We start from the raw sequence: 20,233 nt of genomic DNA, 5'->3' as shown, positions 1-20,233 counted from the left end.
AGGTAAATGAATAGTTAATAAATCATTTGCAGGTGGACATAATTGCTTAAAACTTATAAGGTAAGGAAAATACTTGATATATTAATTATCGTTCTTCCGGTAGACCGGATACAATAGTTCGTAATAAATACAATTTAGTGGCGGTCCTATAAAACATTATGTCATCAGAGTATTATTGTTTTTGAAACATTTCCAAATAACATAGTAAAGAAGATTACGGCACGGCGCCATGGCTTCCAGCTTATAGTTTAATGAATAGAGGGCAAGGCAAGGAGTTAAATCGAGTGCGCTTAAATTCATATACAGGCTAAGTACATCATCATAATGCGATCGAATTACACAAAATAACTTATTCTGTTCGTTTTCATTTTTTCTCATTTGGCAATAATATCTTTCTAGTCCTAGCCGAGTGTATAACAAATATAAAATGTACAAATAATATGAAGCCCAGTTTTGAAAACTAAAACACGTTGTCCACAAAAATAAAACGATAAAACTTAAATTCTGTTATGGCCCGTTTATAGTATTTAACCAAAAACAATTACAAATGTATTGTAATTTGTAACAAACAATCAACAAAATAAAGTACCGACATGATTTTATGGTGATCCTGACGTCAAATGTCATTAACTTAATTGGCTTACATTTTAAATGAGATGACAAAAAACAATAGTCAATAAATGTATACTCTTTTACTAGTACTTGGGATACCTACTTAAAAAAATATTCTAAATGTTTTGGCAATAATAAATCAACCGTCGCTAACGTTTTCAGTTAAAGTATCACATTTTTTTTTTTTTTGCGAATTTTTATTCAAAAAACTCCAACTACTAAATATTACCTTTCTATTTCTATATTTTCTATTAGATAACATCGGTTGATATCTTTTGTCCTAAACAATATGAATTATAGTTTGCAAATAAATAATAAAACGTTAAAAAAATATCCTTCAATAGTTTTTTAACTATTTTACAATATTCGCCACAAGTATTGCTCTGGTTTTTTCTAGTGCGTACTATTTATACTTATAGTGGCCATAATTTTTTAATTTATTTTGCAACATGAAACTACAAAATCTAACAGTTTTTTTCTCGGTAATTTTTATTTAAAAACAATTATTTTTATATTATACCTCGTGGTCTACACAGCAGTTTTTAATACACTATAGAAGTCGGTAGAAGTATATGTCGGCCTTATAGAATAACGCCGACACTCAACTTTGATGATAGTTAAATACATATCTTCCAAAAGAGCGATTTTTCAAAAGAGATTTATTTTTGCTCTTAGAATTTTTTTAAAATAGTTCATAATTATAAGTACAGTACACCTTTGATATTGCAACGTTTTTTTTTTAAATGTCATAATAAGGCTAATGATTTTAATCTGTTTCAGTCATTAAAACTAAACCCTTAAATTATATTCGTTAAAATATAAACCAAACTATATGACTCGACGTTGTAAAATTTAAGGGGAAAATGTCACGTCCTCGACTTTAATAAATGTTTGACTTGAATACGAAACAATAATATATGAGCATGTATACTTATATGTTGTTGTTATGCCGGTAATTATTAATCAGATAAGTATAAAAATTGGGTCACAAAACAAACTGTTGTACTTTGTACTTTCATTCGTGACATCACATTATTTTTAATACAACTTTTAAAGAAAGTAGTTAGTACCTATATTAGAAACACCGAACACACAGTATTACTATGTGTGTTTCCTCTATGACCTAAAACAACTCTAAGGCCCCAATATTATTCGTTTGTCTATAGATTTTTGTTTTCGCATGAGTTATGCCCAAAAATATTAATAAACTTTTGGTCACACCCCGTCGTACACAATAAGTACACGGTGCGTGCATTGAGTAATTTTCAATCAACTACTACCACAATAAATATGACAGCATTGAGTTTCGTTCTTGGTGTACTATACAAGGAATTGGGCAAAATATTAATACTTGCGTTGTATGTAAATGAATTTTCAAATAGTAAATCAAACTATTACGAAGTAAAATTTTACCTTAAACCCAATATAAGAATGTCTTAGAAGTTTAAACGATAACATCAATTGTTATATATTATTATATAGTCGTTACAAAACCGCTATTATGCAACATGTATTTAATTTCATCGAATACGAGCATACATTTTACAGATATCAAATAATTATTATTATTTCTTTAATATTATCCATACTAGTATGATGTTTGATACAATGGCTCAACGATATTTGATAGCGATCAACGGATAGCTTAAGAAAATATGTGTGGAGGCTCATTGACTGAATAAACAGTAAGTTTTTGGATTGGCGTGGTGAAAAGGCCTAATTAAGACTGTATTTCAAGAAAATATTTTTTTTTTTTGTTACTATTAGTATTCCAAGTTTTAGAGTTTAATAATTATAAATGGTTTTAATACGGGTAACGGGGCAATGAATTATCCGGCAAGACTGTAGCGTACAAAATGGCGCTAACCCTGCATCATAAAAATTGGGTAGGTACCGTTGACTCGTTATTACAGAAGGTAATAACGCGATGAAAAACGTATACTGCCGCTGTCTCTCGTGGTCATTTTTAACCGTTTTGAAGTGTTGTCAAGAAGTTGGAATGAGTGATCGCTTGTAAATTGTCACGACACGTCAGACGAAACGAACTTGCGGACGGACCGGGTAATAGCGTTTTCAAGTCGAAAAGTTTTCATCATTCTTTCGGTCGAAACGAGAAAATTAATGTCATCAAAAATAATAAAAGCATAATTTATGTATACACGCACATATATATATATATATATATGTATGATAGGAGGAAGTGTTTTAATGAAGAAAAAGTCCTAAGCGATAGATTATTACTGTACAGAGATCATAAAAACCGGCGGTTGCGGTGGCGAAAACAAAAAGAATTTTTTCTTCATTTTTTTTTTTTTTTTTGTCTTGACAAATGGACACTACAGTCGGTCGACTGGTGTGCTTTGCATCTCATAACTTAAAACCAGCTGTGCCTTTAATGGCTGGTGACATTGCGCCATTTTTTGGCACCGCCACCCGGATATGCTCTACTCGAAGACGTTTCCTATTATTATTATTTCAGCAGGTTTTTTTTCCCGTGTTCGGTCATCGTTTCGGTCACTACCTTTGAACCTGCTCCGGCCGTTTTCCAAAATCTGTCTTATAACCACAGGAAACGCTGAAAGTCAAATGAAATAACCATTTGCAAGTCCAACGATTCGGAATAGTAAAATAGTATTTTTCTGCGATTATCTCGAACCTAACAATACTGTTTGCACATTGATCGTCGATTTGATTTATACACAACAGATGGTATCTCAAAAAGCATAATTAAGCTGAGACCTGCAAAACTATTCGCTGAACGCAAAGTTACTACTTAGTAAACACCGAGGAAATTTAATGCATTCTAGTGCGTTCTTGTGTTTTAGTGCGAAAACCTAAACAATAATGCCTAATGCATAATTCCACCAAATTAATAACAAATATATTATAGAACATTCCTTGAGATAGAGACGTAATACTATTGCGATCTTTGGTAGACAAGTCAATAAGTAATTACAGTACCATTTGAAATATTTTTAATACTAATAAACTTATCAAGTGTGAAAGTTTTTTTTTTCACTTGTGCTTTTGTATTTTACATGATTTACGTGTGGACTTCATTTTCATTGTCCAAAACGACCATATTGTAACAATGACACATTTGACTTAGGTGTATAAATGGTTAAGATTAAGGTCATTACACAGTATACAATACGAATACTTACGATGCTTCACCTATGATATATGTAATGTATACATAAATATATATGTATATCATATTAAGCGTGCAATTAATTGGATTTTCGCGAATTTATACGACATCTAAATTACATAATTTATATAGTGTCGACACAATAATTTATATATACAGTATATGGCTTTATTTATAGTTATTAGAAGCCATATCAGCCGGACTTATCCCTGCTAATAGGAATCAAAACATAGCCAAATACCATAAACATTGAACACCTATACAGGTATGTTAAAAAAAAAGTGTAACAAACGCATCGAGTCAAATGAAGAAATTATTGTAAACAAATAGGACAGAAGGAAATAACATTTTTTTTTTTAAATAGAATATTCAACAATTTGTAATTTAAATTGTATCATCGTAGGGGTAATAGATGTCAAAAAACCAACACAAATGCTCAACTTGCTTACAATTGTTATTTTACTTTATTCGTGACACAAAACTATTTTGCTAATTATACACTGTATAAGATTGTATAATATAGTTGCTCTAATCAATATGTTTTTTTTTTTTTTATTAAAGTACCACCTTAAGGAATGGGGTGTGTGTACGCCGCGTCGTGTAAACGTACACAGGACAACCGGAACGGCCTACAACGGTGTGGTGAAAAGCGTTTTAGGTTAAGTGACGCCTCTGGCAGATGATCGATACTCTATGAGAATATTATACAAACACTTTTAGAGTTATGTAACACGCGGACTACGCACGGGCGATGGCTGTGCACAGAACACGTATATTATATGTTTATATATATTATATTCTATACGGTACACACTACACAGTACACCCCCGCGGTACATACGGGATTATACCGAATGCGCGCCCGTGGGGCGATATTATATTATAAATCATCTATCATCTTTGTGTACGGCTGTCGTGCCGAGTTTGACAACATGCGTAGAACATCCGATCCCGTGCCCGTCCACCGGCTGAGGGCCAACCGGCTCCGCAAAGTGAGCGCACAATGCGCCTAATGTCCCGAAAGCAGAGTGATCAAAGTGGTTACTTTCACCGTTGGATTGGCAATAAGTCGCGCGCGTACAAACGACAAAACGCGTGTAAACCCCTTAACGCCCCCCCCTCCCCTCGCTCCTTCCCTCCCTACAACACCCCCCCGACCGCCCTCCCCGCGTTTTGGATATGTTATTTGTAATTTTTCATGCCGCCGCCAGACAATAACTCATCGGTCTCCCGCGAAATTCGATTAGGAGGACCAACATTCTGTTCCCGCCGAAAAAGCTTCTTTTTCCTTTCCTCTCTGAAATACCGTTTCTTTGAAACGCCCCCACTTCTTTGATACGAGCGATTAATCCAGTGCCGCTGTTAATCGCCATTTTGAAACTAAGCCGCACACTAGGATAGTTCTAGGCGTTTGAGACCTGTCTAGTCTCTACACACTAACCATAACCATAAACGTAAATACAAATATTAGATATGTATTTCAAATAATAACATTCGTTGCTTTTTTTCATTTGTAGACCGTCAGAGACGAATGAATAAAAACGTTCAACATTTCCGAAATTGCACTTTTTCAACAATAATCATGTCGAAAGATTTTCTAAAATTATTAAAATTAGTTTAATTCCCATTCATCCCTTCACTTTCAAACACAATCATTTATTTCTATATTTTTTTACCATTACTAATATGCTTTACTAGTCGTTTTTGACCTAGTATGATAGTTAATTAATGTTTTTGTCAAAACTAAATTTCAATATTGCCTCCTGTAGTAAATTCTAACGTTATTCAATACAAATAATTTGTATGGAACTCAAAGTTATACTTCGACAATTGATATGCCCGCATAGTGTATGCTTATGGAATAGTTTGCAAGTCAACATCCACCTACACTAATCTGTTTTCGTTTATCTAATAATTTTCTTATTCTCAACAATTGACTTATATATTGGATTCTACACATCTTATTTCAAACAATAATATTGAACAATATACTCAAGAGTCTAAGTTTAACAAGATATTCGTGTATGTACATCTAATATTATTTCATCGCTTTCACCACTTCGCTTTTATCCGTGAACATCGTTACCATCAAAATTCACTTCCCTTTTGTTTGTAAATATTATTTTTTATATATTTCCATTCATTAGTTCTTTGATCTGCCTGTTTTATAATTTCTATTTTTATAATTACCCTCTTTGACTTTTTCCACTATTCCTGGTTAACACAACATCACTAAAATAAAAATTATTTTAGCATTTCGTAATGATATGAGGGATTTTGTTTCTGGACATTAAACAAGGAAAGGTTCAGAATATAAAAAAAAACCCATAAAGCGTTCTCTTTTTTTTTGTGTTTGTATAATATGTGTGATGCTGTAAGCTCTTTATTTTGGACTCGTTTTTAAATGGGAAATTTATTACACCCCATCCCTCCACCCTATCACCCTATCGGATGCGTCGAAACAACCTGTGTTTTTATCTGCTACCCGACTGTCATTAATCCCATCGTCGGCTTCAGCTCGATTGCATGTCCGTCAGGGTTATATATACGCCATTTTTATGCTTTTCAAAATTTAAATAGCATAGGGTCCATATGCATATAATTAAAAACACCAAACAGAATAAATTACATGCTTGAACCTGACATCAAATGTTCTAAACAACAAAGCGTTTACCAAAAATAAAAAAACAATAAAACAAAACAAAATCTGTGTTTTAGATTTTTACATTAATTAATATATTTTAATTTAGTCGTTGTACTATTTTTTAACAAAATTTAACTCAAAATTCGTACGTTATGTCATGGTGTTTCATATTTTAGTATATATATATCAGTTTACAGTAATCCTAACTGTGCCACTTTTTTTTTAAATTTAATTAGCTAAATATCTTTATTCCAAATAACTTTCGTCTATTCGAATAGGTGAATATTCTAAAAAAAAAATTATTTTTCGAATCTGTAATCCGTTAAGTGGTAATCCAGTAAAAATTCAACCAAGGAAATCAACAATGTAATGACTTATATAGTGTAATATATTCAAAATCCTTTTTTTCAATATGCAGTATACAAAACATATGATGTATGACGTTTCTGACATCTGTAGAGGACGCCCCAGTAAACAATTTTAGAGAAAAATATTACTCTCATTTTAGAAATACTACGAAATCGATAGTAAATAAATAATAAATCAAATTATTATTATAAGTCTATTCAAAGAAGCACAATATTTTAAATGTAACATAAGGTTTTATGGACAGATTTTGAATGTTTCTCTTAGAAGTGTCTGTGTAGAAACAGATAAATCGATAGATAATTTTTAAAAAAATGATATTTTTCAAGAAAAAGTAACTTTTATATGTGAACTTTTTATAATTTTTTATTGAAATTTCAATATTATACTAAAAAAAAACTTAAGCAACACTTATGGTTTTATAATAAAGATTAAAATAATAAAATATTTAACAAAAAATAATCATCAGTTCTCAGAACAGACTCGAGTGAGTGATGATGATGATAGCATTGCTACCGAAACATGAGTATATGCTAAAGTGTATTATTTTTATGGTCAAGGGTTTTTTTTAAATATTTTATTCCTTTCAGTATTATAATTTCTTACTATTTTAAATTATAAAAAATTGTTCAACGTTTACCAATACTTTAACATTACACGCCGAAGGTCCTCTCCTTAAAAAAATAAATATGTGTGACGTTCTCTTAAGAAAAGGAATTTCTCAACGTGTAATCGTGCACAACATGTCGTTCGTTTCAATTTTTTTTTTTTTTTATGAAGGCATCGTTCGAATATCTTCTTAGGGTTTTCGATTCAAATTGCTAGGGTTATATTTTTTACTGGCCATGAATTGTGATGCTTAACGAACCCAAGATGAAAAGTCACTCACCTGAAATGACGATTGTGATTACACAGATGACGAACATCATGTTGTAGCACTGACGGCAGAAAACGGGCCGCTGAATCATCGTGACTGCAGTGTGGTTTTGCTATTTTGTTTTACCGAACCGATTCCCAAGCGCTAGTCTCAAAATGGAGACTTCTGACTGGTTTGTCTGTAATACTCTTCAAAACGGTCACGTCAAATGTACAACATTGCGTTTGATTCGAGTGTTCATTATTTTCGAATCGTACCGTGACCGTAAGTGTTTTGCACTATGTGAAAATTCCTGAAAATAAAATTTTTGAAATTAGCTTCGGTCATATTAAATTATATTTTGATAATATTATGCATACAATACACGTCCAATAAAATCCGTCACTCATAAAATATTTAAAACCTAATATAATTCCTAAAAATATAAAGAATTGTCATGCCATCTCAAAAAAAAAAAAATTAATTGGACGAATTTCTGACTTCAATTAAATCTACAAAGGTAATACGTATGTCATTCAAATTTTCTCTCATTAAACCATATTACTTAAACTTTTTATTTAAATTCTTCGAGTAAAGTAGCTAAAAAAAAATTGCAAGTACTATACAAAATTTCAAGGTTTAACCAACGACTGTAACTTGAAAACAAGATTTTTTCTTTATAGAAGAAGTCCAACATTATTTGACGTAAAGTATAATTAATTTTATATTAATTTACGGTAGATGGTTTTAGCAGTTTTCCTGACACGTTTCTATAACCACCTTTCGTACAAGCTGTAGTATTAGCAGCAGTACTAAACTATATATTGTATATTGTTAGTTTGTACACATTCTCTTAATCTTTAGTTTATATATATATATATATATATATATATATATGTTTTAATTGTATTTTCGCCGCCTACATATTGCCAATTCCTATGATTAGTCGTCTTGTCACGTATTTTTTCATTCGTACCTCGCACAATTTTACTCACTGGACTTTTGTGTACATTTCAACATAAAATATATTCTCAGCTTTGCGACGAAGCAAATAACACTTTCGACCCTGGATACAATAATACAAAAGTCAAGTAAAAATTCAAATTTGATTTTATTTTAAATAGTTTGAAGGAACTTTAAATTATACGTTATCGTGGTTAAAATAACTATTAATATTTTTTACTATTTTAAATTTTATCCAATACCTCCCAACTGCATAATATTCAGAATTTGTCACCCAGTATTGGGTATTTTCTGAGGTTAAATACTTGAATGAATGAAAACAATAATGAATGTTTAAAAACAAAACTGGGGATATTATCTTCAATTGTTTTGTTCACTTATTTTTATTATTATTGGTATTTTGTTGTGAACTGGTGACACGTCATATCGAAGTTTGTTCATATTGTTAAAACTCGTACTATAAAAAAACTAATTTAATGTCAACTTTTAGAAATGAGTCAATATTTTTTTTTAAATATTTAATTATAATTCTGAAACTTTTTAGTATTTCCATCTAGATAGAACTATGTATTTAATATATTGTCCGTATTTAATTTAGCGTCTCAATAAATACAAACTTTATTTTCATTATTTTATCGATTTGATGTTATTTGTTTCACCACTTAAAAGTTTATTTTTCTATTTTAGACGTTCATATTTTTTTTGCAGCGTTCTTGTCTAAATCGATTGGTTTGATTAGAAAATAATTTCTACAAATATTAATAATTAGTGACAGACAAATCGGTTTTATGTATACAATAATGAAAACCCTGTTTTTATAATTGTATTAACTCTTATTTATAACAAGATTATTTTATTTATTAAATAATATTTGAGAACATTGTCAAACTGTCATCTATTTCCTCGTTTTTAATAATCATACATTGTATATAATACAATCGTCCGAATTGATCTGAATATAATATTAGAGGAACTTAAAATTGTATGAGCGGATTTACTAGTTGAAGGAAGCGCTGTACACAGATGTGTAGAAAAATATATTATAATTAGTAAAATATAGAAATAATAAGTCTTATTTAACATCGTAAACTGTTTGAAAATAAAAAATCAGAAAAATTCAAAATTCACAATGTGAATGGTCTGCGATTTGGCGCAAAGTACTTCATATATTATAATAGAGTCTGTCAACTTGACAGTGTCAAGGGAATCGAGTTGTAGCTTACAATTTATATTTTATTTTCCTATTGCATGAACACAGTTTACACCTTTTCATATGTATGTACAAATCTATTGACTAATATAAATGTAGAATTCTATTTTTTCGTGTGTACTTGATCACCGGTAGGATGTTAAATACATTTGACATTTTAAATAAAGTAGTGAACCGATGAAAACAAAAAAAAAACATGAACCTATTTTTGACATTTAACCTAAAGCGATCGCTCTCTTTGCATCGCAACCCTTTTTTTTTTGTAACTTGTGCCTTTATTGAACAAATATATTAAACTCGCTGTGGGTGTGTTGAATCAAAGACTTTAATACCATATAATGGAGGTTATGGCGTGACTGACAATAGGGACGGTAAAGCGTAGTATATGGCGTGAGTAGCAATAGTTAGATTGTTTTACAACCCGATTTCCCCTCATCTTTTGTTATTTTTTTTTCACCTATCCCATTCGTATATCCCTATGCTTTTGCACATTGAGCCATGTAAAAACACGTGAACCGTAATATTATCACGTTTAAACGTTCCACGATATTTACCGGGTCATTATCGCGTTTTATTGGCCGCGCAAAGCATTATGGATGACAACTCAATGGCAATTAGAAGACTATTTTTACAATGCAAATTGCTTCCCGCCGCCACCCTTGGTTAATTTTTTTTTTTTTTTGAATACCCTAAAATGTAAATAATTTAGTCAATTTAAAAACATTTATTTTTAATTTTTGTCTTCCATTTAAAGGGGGAAATTTTAACGAAATAGTAATAACATAATTTTAAAACATTTCTTTGTCAATATTTTTTTTTAATATTTTTAGATCATAATTTGACAAGGAATTGCGACAACATACGCATATTTCAATGATATTTCCTAAATCTTACAGATTTAAGTAATATACAAAATTATTTTCATAACCTTCAATAAATATTATACTAAATATAATATTTATTCTTAAATTTAATTAATTTTATATAATTTTTCCAACAAACTCTCCTCCCATACCTCGTCCTTTCCCCCCCCCTCTCTTGCCCATTTCATGGTGTCACTTTTCATATATCTTCAGCCCCAAATATATTATTGTAATAGCTTTTTTTTTTACGTTTGATATAATATCAATATTTAATATTGTAGAAAATTTAAAACCATCATAAAGTTAAATCTATTGCGATTGTGTGGACAAGTAGTATTTTAGGGACGACAATAAAAACTTTTGAACAAAAGTTGGTAATTTTTTTTAGTAGCTCAACTAAAAATGTGAACTTTTTAAAAAGGTTATCATTTTTATATTTTTTGCTATTTCAGAATCAGAAGCCGCCGGCTTTCAAACAAAACAGGTCTTTATTTATGATGTGATATCTCAGCTATAAAGTTTCAAAAGTTTTAATTAGATGTCAGAACTGATTATAGAAATTATTTTATTAAAACAAATACTAAAATAATTTGGTACGCCATGAAATTCTTGTATAAGAATAACATATTTATGTCCAAGAGTCAAAACTGAAGTTTATTTTACGTGTCAGACCAAGTGTGCCGTTCAGACAAATAGTAATTGTGAGGCTCAAAGTAATAGCTTAAATTGTTTTTATTTTAAGATAGTACTTTATAACGTAAACACTTAAGAATATTTTTTAATTAATTTTAGTATTCATTTAGTTAAACGTCATTTCAGATGGTAAAACTTTTGATACACTGAACCTTTAAAGTTATACGCCATAAAATTATAAGTGAATGTCTACAAAATTATTTTTATGTTAAAAACTTTGCAAACTTGCATTTTTCTTAATTAATTTTATTTACCATAGTCACGCTGTGGCATGTTGCTTTTTAAATTACTGTAGTACCTACCTAAAACAATTCAATATTCGTTGTGATATTGATTACACTACTGATGTAGTGATAACAAAGGGGTTTTTAATTATTTGCAAACATATGCTAGAAGTATGTAAATAGGTAATTAATAAATAATATTAAAAATTAAGACAACAAATGTTTTTTGTTATTTTACAAACTAAACAACGTTTCCGAATGAGACTAAGTGACAGATAAAAAGTGAAAAGATATCTCATTTTGGAGATCACTATTTGACATGTAGACACAGAAGTAGTTATCACGCCAAAGTTACACATAGGGAAGATCTCGACATCAGGTTACAGATTATTTTTTGGCTCTAATTCCAATAGGCCAGTTTAAACCGAGGTCTAAGGTAGTATAGTGAACGAATTTATACGTTAAATGTTAAAAAGAGTACTAAATAATAATCAACAGCGCATTAGTGTACAAGTACGAGTACAAACTACAAGGACTTTTTAATAAGCAATTCACTTGACAACAGTCATAAATTGATTATCTAATACATGGATTTACAATATAACTACAAGATATGTTTGTATTTATTATTTAAATAAACAGCTAACGTAGGCATAAACAAAACTATTTTTATCAAATTCAGCTTGTGTTTATATTTTATTGCATTAAGTCACGTCATTCGGTTGAAAATAATATGTTGAGTCCGTTAGTACCTTGTACCAGACAGTAACCTCACTCAAACAACAAATCGGACGTCTTTTAACTTGGAATTTGAAGATCTAGCCTCTTTGAAAGTAATAAGAGTCCATTCAAACTCTATAGCAAAATGCAAAATTCAAAAATCCACTCGATAAATTTGAACTACTTCATAGATTAAACAAATTAACCACATTACTGTCGTTTTAAATATTAGTGTACTGTTTTTTATAACGTAAACTATAAAAAAGTATTAAAAATTTTCAAAAACAAATTCTTAACGTTAAAAAAAAATGAGTTACAACGACTATCATAGTGGATAATGTAGGTGTTTGCCAAGTATGGTTCTTCTTATGTAATAAAATGACACATTTATCTACATGGTTACGCAGGGAATAATATCCACGTGTAAACTACTCTTAGTCCTTAGTTCTTTTTGACTATATGTGACATTTATTTTATTGCATTTTAAACCCATTTTCCATTTGGAGTCGAAGATAATAAACGAAAGGTCATAAAAATTCGATGACATAAGTTTTTCAGAAAATAATCTTCACGCTATGCCTTTCCGTAGGAGCCAAGTATTTTCATTCAACTCGTTTTGAAAATTTTTATTATAACACCAACACACACGGCGCAAATGGTAAAGAAAATTTATAGTTTTTGCTTCAAAAATGTTTACAAGTACAGTGTTATTATGTTAGTGCAACGCTGTCTTTCGATAAAACCGTACACAAGTTTACTTAGGTTTCTACAATATTTTTGCGAGGCTGAGAATATATGAGTTTAATACATCAAAGAATTTTTTGGTTTTTTTGTTATTTGTACGAAAATTATTTTGGAAACACTTAATTAAATCTTATAATATTTATCTATTAAGTAATTAAGCAACAATATGTTTGTATTTATATAATTGTTATTTACTATAATTTCAAATTAAAAAAAAACAAATAATAGAGAAATTAAAATTTTATAAGACAGAAAAATAAACATTATCTCTTTAAAATAAAAACACGGATGAAATTTTTTTGAAAGAAACCAAAAGACGTTTGAAGGTATCTTTAAAAATACTTGAAAAAAACCTTAAAATATATCATTGGACTAATTTAACCCTGCGTGTATGTAATTATTTATTCGGTATAATATTATGTTAATATAAGAAAGTCTAAAAATAATATCTGCATTAAATTATAGTTACTTTCCGGTACTTAGTTATTATAGTAATACAATTTTTTCACGTAAAACTTACATAAAATCCTATAAATTGTAACTACTTGTAATAATTATTTTTTTTTAGCATTAAGTCTGATTGCACTTGTTGATAAACCCCATTCAAAAACACGACATGAAAATGTTCTGTACATAATAAATTTAACATATTATTATTTCGGTCCCATCATCTAAATTGTTATGTAACCTAACTTAACTTAGTTAAAAATATATTGAAAGCATTTAAAATGTTACATTAGGTACAAACACGCAAAAGAAATAGAAACCTTGTACAATCAACATATCAGCTTTGTCTTAAAGCTAAAAACAATATAAGAATAACTATTGTTTACAAATTGTATACTCTGTGTACACGATAAAATATACGATTATAACCTTTGACGTACTAAGATATATTCAGAACGATACTAATACAATTATAGAACTCAATAATACAGAATAAAAGTTAATAATTTATTGTACTGCATACTTGTGATTTATTTTAATCATAATATGTTACAATAACATAGTTAAACGTTTATTGCTTAATACTGAATGTTAACATTCACTTGCAAATAAAAAAAAAACTTTAAATGATTTAATTAACCATAAACCCGTCATGAAATGAATATAAACAATTGTTCGCATGGCCTTAAATCAGTTTGCACTCTTTATATTTATTCGGATAGACCATGTTTATAGCCCCCATTTCACAAATTGCCCCCTTTAATGGACCGTAACACACGAGATGTAAGTCGTGTGTCTTTGGAAATCAACATTAAAGATAGGATTTTGTACATTTTTTTTTTTTGTCTTTTGCGATTTCTCCGCGACCAGTTTATGGCCAAATACAATCAGCGAAACAAAGCCTAGTTTATTTTTTTTTTTATACCCGTATTAGTTGCATAAACCCGAAATGATAACAAACCCCAAACGGATAATGTTAATATTTTATGTATGTTAGTAAACAACTAAGAAGAGTAGTCGACGCAAAACCTATGTGTGCATATCATTAAAGGCGATAAACCACAGACAAAAGTTCTCGATTCTGTTGTTATCACTTTCAGACCAGAACGACAACTGAAAAACTTTTCACCTCTCGACCAACATGAAAAATCTAATCCCCGTGGCGCTTGTGAGTACACGCAAAATTCATTATCCTGATTTACTTTGTGGACGCCATAATAATGGTAATTATTATTATTATTGTTGTTATGGTTTTTAAGGTTAAATCCCACACTTTTCCATTAAAATCGAAATAATAACTTTTAATTTATGAATATTTAAACAGCTGTCACGACTAACGCATAATACAATGTATAAACAAATCATTTTTTCACGTCCATCTCAAGTGGGGCTTTATTCGTAAGTTATATTTCATAGCTTCAGCCTTCGACTTTCATCTTACATATTATACTGAGAATTAAACAAACGATGAGTTCTATGTCTGTTCTTTGGATCTAAAATCGCGTTTAGTTTATTTTAAACACAACGCATATAGTTAGATAATGATATGTTTTTTTTACTAGATTATACATAACATAGATTATAAATATTAAAATCTAGACTACTTTTCTCTTTACTAAAATATAACGTCAACAGAAGCCAATATTTCTTTGTTTTTCAAAGCTGAAAACCAAATAACACAAATCAGTTATTATATTACACTTATGGAAACCGCAAAATAGTAGATTTTTATTAATGCGTTTTTTAGGTATAATGGTTATAACTTGAATATAAATCGTTAGTTAAATTCCTTTATTTTGAATATTTGTTACAAGTACCGAAATCAGCGTTATTTCAATTAGTATTTTAACCCAAGTTTTTGTTTAACACAATGACTTAATAGGTCATCACATTCATATATATTTTCAATTTTCCTATTAGGTATCTTGTTAAAGCTAGTATCGATATAATACAATAATAATTGTCAGATTAATGACAAAATACTTTTTGTTAATAACATAATGCTGTGTAGAATGTAATATGACTATTATGGGTTTAAAAGTAAACAAATATCAATAGTGGAATACAATTTTGAAGCTTTTATCCACCCAAATAATACCAAACTACACTAAAAAATTATTCCATAAAAATAGCAACATGGTAAAGATAGTAATAAAATTAGATAAATTTAAAAAAATAATTTCCAAGAATAATGACGATTCATATAACATTATTTCAAACCAAAACAGCTCCTCATTTAAGATAAAAGTTGTAACCCAGAATCTAAATTTTACATCGGTTAGCCTTTTAGAATATTTAGTTATGAGTATAAAATATTAGCACTAACGGATCGTTATCATAACAATGTAATGCATTGACAACATGAGTGATATATACGTTATAATAGCAACGTCCGGAATAAAACTATTTTTTGTTCATTTCTAGTAGCTTGCATTTGTTTAACGCATACGAATGAAAGCCGTGGAACTATAAACTATAAATATAACGAAGAGAGGAAAACTATAACCTTCCAAAAAAAGTAATTTATAGCCGTTTTGGATGTTATTTATTCTTAAAGTATTACATCATAATTTATTTCGCATTCGTTTAAAAGCATTTAAATAATGGCGTTTTTAGTTAACTGTCGTTTATTTTAATTATAACAGTCACTTCGGGTTTAAGAAGAAAAAATTGAGTAATGTAATGAATTTTTCACCAAACACTAAAATAACATATATCAGCTACAGTTTTCGCGCTAGGCTCTTTTGTTAATTGTTTCGGATCCTAACAAAACTACACAAACCGAAAAATTTGTATTTTAAATTGTGACATTACTGTGTTATGTATGATGTTAAAATTTATAGTTAAATATTTAACAGCTAATAAATTATAGATGTTATTTCATCACACTCTGTAATAGTATGCGTAACTCCAAATATTTAAAGGACAATGGCTTATTTATATACATTTATGTCATGTAAATTGAAATGTAATGGTATGAATAACCGTCATGCTACAATAGCTATAAAAGCCCTTTGCAACTAGTATTACATAAACGCCTAACGGGTGAATTTGCTACACAAGCAGCAGAGGCTCGTTTTTTGTATCCATTTGTTTTATAATGAATAAGATAACTTTAATAGCCATACTTATAGCAGATGAAAAATTAAATTTAATAACAATATTTTTGTTTTTACCGATGAAAATAATGATACTTGGGATCTTACAAAAGTGCTAGATCGTATCTATATCAAAAACGAGAAATATGGATACGTGTCTGATATATGCCACGCGTGTGATCTCCATTTACATAAAAACCGTTCTTAGATTATAAGTAGAATTAGTCATTAGAATGTTCTAGAATTACAAAAATAAGAAAATAACATAAGATATTATGGTTATTTATAACTAGATAGATGTAAGCAACACGTAGGATGCCACGTCTAAGCAACGTGATTACCACTTAGTACTTCTTCACTATTTATTTATCAATTTAGCGCTACTGTAGCTTTTGAAATTTCTACTTTCCAACACAATAATGATAAACTATACGTTTGATTATCGACCGATATTAGCACAGTTGTTTGAAATGATGTGATTGTTAATGTTATAATTCGTATCATTCCACATAATCGAAGTTGGTTGTACATTTGTATGTACATAAATTAATAAATATGATTATTGCCTACGATTATTCGTACACCAAGGGATGCTAGCAAACTAACAAACGGGTTGCAAGCGTTAGCCAACTGACTAGGGTGATGAAGGGATATTGTAACGGCCGTTATGCTAGTTGCTACCATTAATTCGGCAGACGATCCCATAGTTTATTATCACTCATCGTACAAAAAGTTGCCATGTTTCACTCTATAATTATTCCACTGCCGATTTAAGGGTACAACTATTTACTAGTACTAATTAAGCACAATAACGGCGAAGTGAATTGACAGTTATAATATTAAAGACTCTGTCACGACTAGACTACAACTTTTTTCCAACTTAGCCAACGTCATTGTGGCGCTGAGCTACATTAAGTTTAAACGCTACTATTATCAAAGCGTCATATACTTGTTATCGTTATAAATCCGTATCCTATACGTTTTAACTTTCAATAAATATGAGAAACTTGACATAAGGAATGAAAGAATATCAACACTTCCATCACACAGTTGTAAACTCTCTAAAACCTCATAGTATAATAATATGAACAACGTCCTACTGCGTTCACTATTTTCGAATGGATAAACTCTAATAAATATATAATTAGGATGGAATTTAAATTAGCACCACAGTTTTTACATATCTTTCAATATAACTAGACACGGAAATGTATATGTGTATGTAGGTGGTAGTTTTTTTTTAAAGCAGCCCTCAAGTTGTAACGTACACCAATGTTATTCTACAACCCCTTATGCTATTATTATTTTCTTACATTATAATATGGCCCCCCTCGCTGTAGCCGGAGTACCCTTTGATACTCGTGTAGTGCATTCATATAATTATTATTATCCGCTAATGATGAAAGGGTCGCTGTATGTTATTATTCGGGGTGAGGTATCATTGCTGCGACGCAGCTGGTCAAGTACAATATCTAATGCACGACAGTTGGTTTATTGCAGCGTTCAATTGCTGCAAAGACACAATTCATTAAACGTTATGTGGACTGCATTTTCATAAAAATAATTAATTGGAGGGTTCTCTTTTGTTAAAAAAAAATACAATGACAACACCGTCCGTATGTTTTAGTTTTTCATTTTTTTTTAATCAACGAACAAATTACATAAAGTGGTAATTTTGTTATTACACGTTAGGCCGAATGCGAGTAAGTCAGATAAACCGTGAATTACATAAGATAGTCCATAAGTCATAACCATTTGTAATTTAATACCGGTAAATGTGATATAATAATTTGTTTAAGTTTCCTTGTGTTTTTGAAAAATGTATCAACTCTATGCTATTTTTAAACCTGTTTCGGTTTTACGTTTAAAAATCAGCAAGGTTTTTATTTTATACATTTTCATATGTTTTTATTTCTTGATTGTACGCCACAAGAGTGTGACATTAACACTCCTGTGAATACAAAAAAAAATGGTTGTAGTTAACAACCTCTCTCAATAGAGACGTATAGCTTAATCCGATTAAAAAATGTCATCCGAAACTAATGGCCCGATCTGCCATGACCGTGCAAAAGGTCACCGTGTTTTCAAACCTATCAAACGCATGATATTCATAATTAATGCATGAAAATACGAACAGTTGATGAGTTTCAAAAACGTTTTACATAAAATAAAAAATTGCCAAGGTAAAAACTGTTGTTGTTAAAAGTATACTGTAACAGATACTATTGTTAAAATCTTAAATCGAACATTCCGAAGCAACAACGTGTAATTTATCGAATTGTCGGTAGGCAACCGGGCGTCCGCGTTTCGTGGTTAGCGTGGGTTTAATTTTAAAAAAAAGACAGACGTACTCAACGCTATTGCTTTGTTTTTTTTTATAATACTATTCGATACGAAATATAATCCGATCTTTACACTAACCTCGTTTTCGTCGGAGACGCACTACAAAAGTCGTAGGGTTAAAAATTAAAAAAAAACAATATTTGTACAAAATGTTCCACCGATTTTTGATAGCACACACACACAAATACAAAAAATATAAACGAACGAACCGAGACAAAAGCGCACTCGCGGACGAAAAACTGAAAAATTGCCCGAACCAAAGGCCGCGTCGGGTATATGAACCGCGTGAGTACACACCGGCGAGGTCGGGGTGGGAAAGGGGGGGTGGCGTAGGGGGCGAAAAAATAGATGCAGACAATTTAATTAAAACTTCTCGGATACAGTATGGAGATCACACGCACGGCGACGACAGCGGAGCGGACCAAGTAACCGATACGTGCGTTGCGCGCGGTCGACGGCCACGAAGGATGGAATTCCTGTGCCGGCAGAAACGGTTGCCGAGCTTTTTACCCTGTCCGTCCCCTGTGGCGAGCCAACCGTTAGCGCAGCGTTGTGGCAGACTTTATTGCCTCCACACACACACACACACACACACACACATACGTATAAACATTAAAAAAATATATACACAACACCACCTCAGAAAAAAAAAACCTAGAAAAATACACACGCTCGGTGTATGATATTTTTACCGATCGTCCGGATTAATAAAATTAAAAAAAATGGTTTATGCTTCAATTCCCTGGAAAATATGACCGAATTTCGCAGTAATACAACAAAAAAAAAAAAAAAAGCCAGGACGGTATAGCAGAATTACTAATCACTAATTACCGGTATGGCGCTAAGCTGCGGCAATGTCCGACTGAAATGTTTGTCCCAAATTAGTGTTAGCCCATCGTGTAATTTGAAAAATGGTAAATTGTATAACACGTGTATATTTATGGATATATCACTAATCGAAGACAGTCTCAGAAGATTTAACGGATTTCGGTTTTTATTTATTTTACGTACAAATACGTTAATTGACATGCTTCTTAAGAATGTATGCCTTTTCCTATTACCTCAAATTATACTATCGACTTTGAATCCTTTACTACATTTTACTACATAAATGTTTAAACGATTTTACCCAGTCCAATTAACAATCTGGTCCTACCAACAACAAAAAAAATTATACCTCTTAAAATAAAAGGAGAAAAATGGGTCTAAAAAACAATAAATGTCAACTGTTTTAAAAAATGTCAAAATTCAACGTTCAATAACAATGTTTTTGTGTCTACGCTACCAAAATTTGGACAT

At 30.5% G+C, this 20,233-nt stretch overlaps 1 protein-coding gene across 1 annotated transcript in view; it reads right to left on the bottom strand.

The window, feature by feature from the left end:
* The window catches only part of LOC126842762 (zwei Ig domain protein zig-8-like), a 182,002-nt gene extending 162,616 nt beyond the window's left edge, over nt 1-19,386 (bottom strand). Inside the window, exons 1-2 of the mRNA XM_050579900.1 lie at nt 19,013-19,386; nt 7,663-7,942 (exon numbers count right to left, since the gene is read on the bottom strand). Coding sequence (XP_050435857.1) covers nt 7,663-7,741 — 79 coding nt within the window. The 5' untranslated portion in view covers nt 7,742-7,942; nt 19,013-19,386. The remainder of the gene's footprint in view (nt 1-7,662; nt 7,943-19,012) is intronic.
* Nucleotides 19,387-20,233: the final 847 nt, after the last annotated feature.

The sequence above is a fragment of the Adelges cooleyi genome, unplaced genomic scaffold (assembly GCF_023614345.1).
Source record: "Adelges cooleyi isolate 19-005CV unplaced genomic scaffold, UGA_ACOO_1.1 ACOO_flye_CR_arks_rails_tigmint_CR_PRNA_574, whole genome shotgun sequence".
NCBI classification, from domain to species: domain Eukaryota; kingdom Metazoa; phylum Arthropoda; class Insecta; order Hemiptera; family Adelgidae; genus Adelges; species Adelges cooleyi.
Note: the sequence above shows the minus strand (reverse complement) of the source record. Positions and strands in the feature narration are given on the sequence as shown.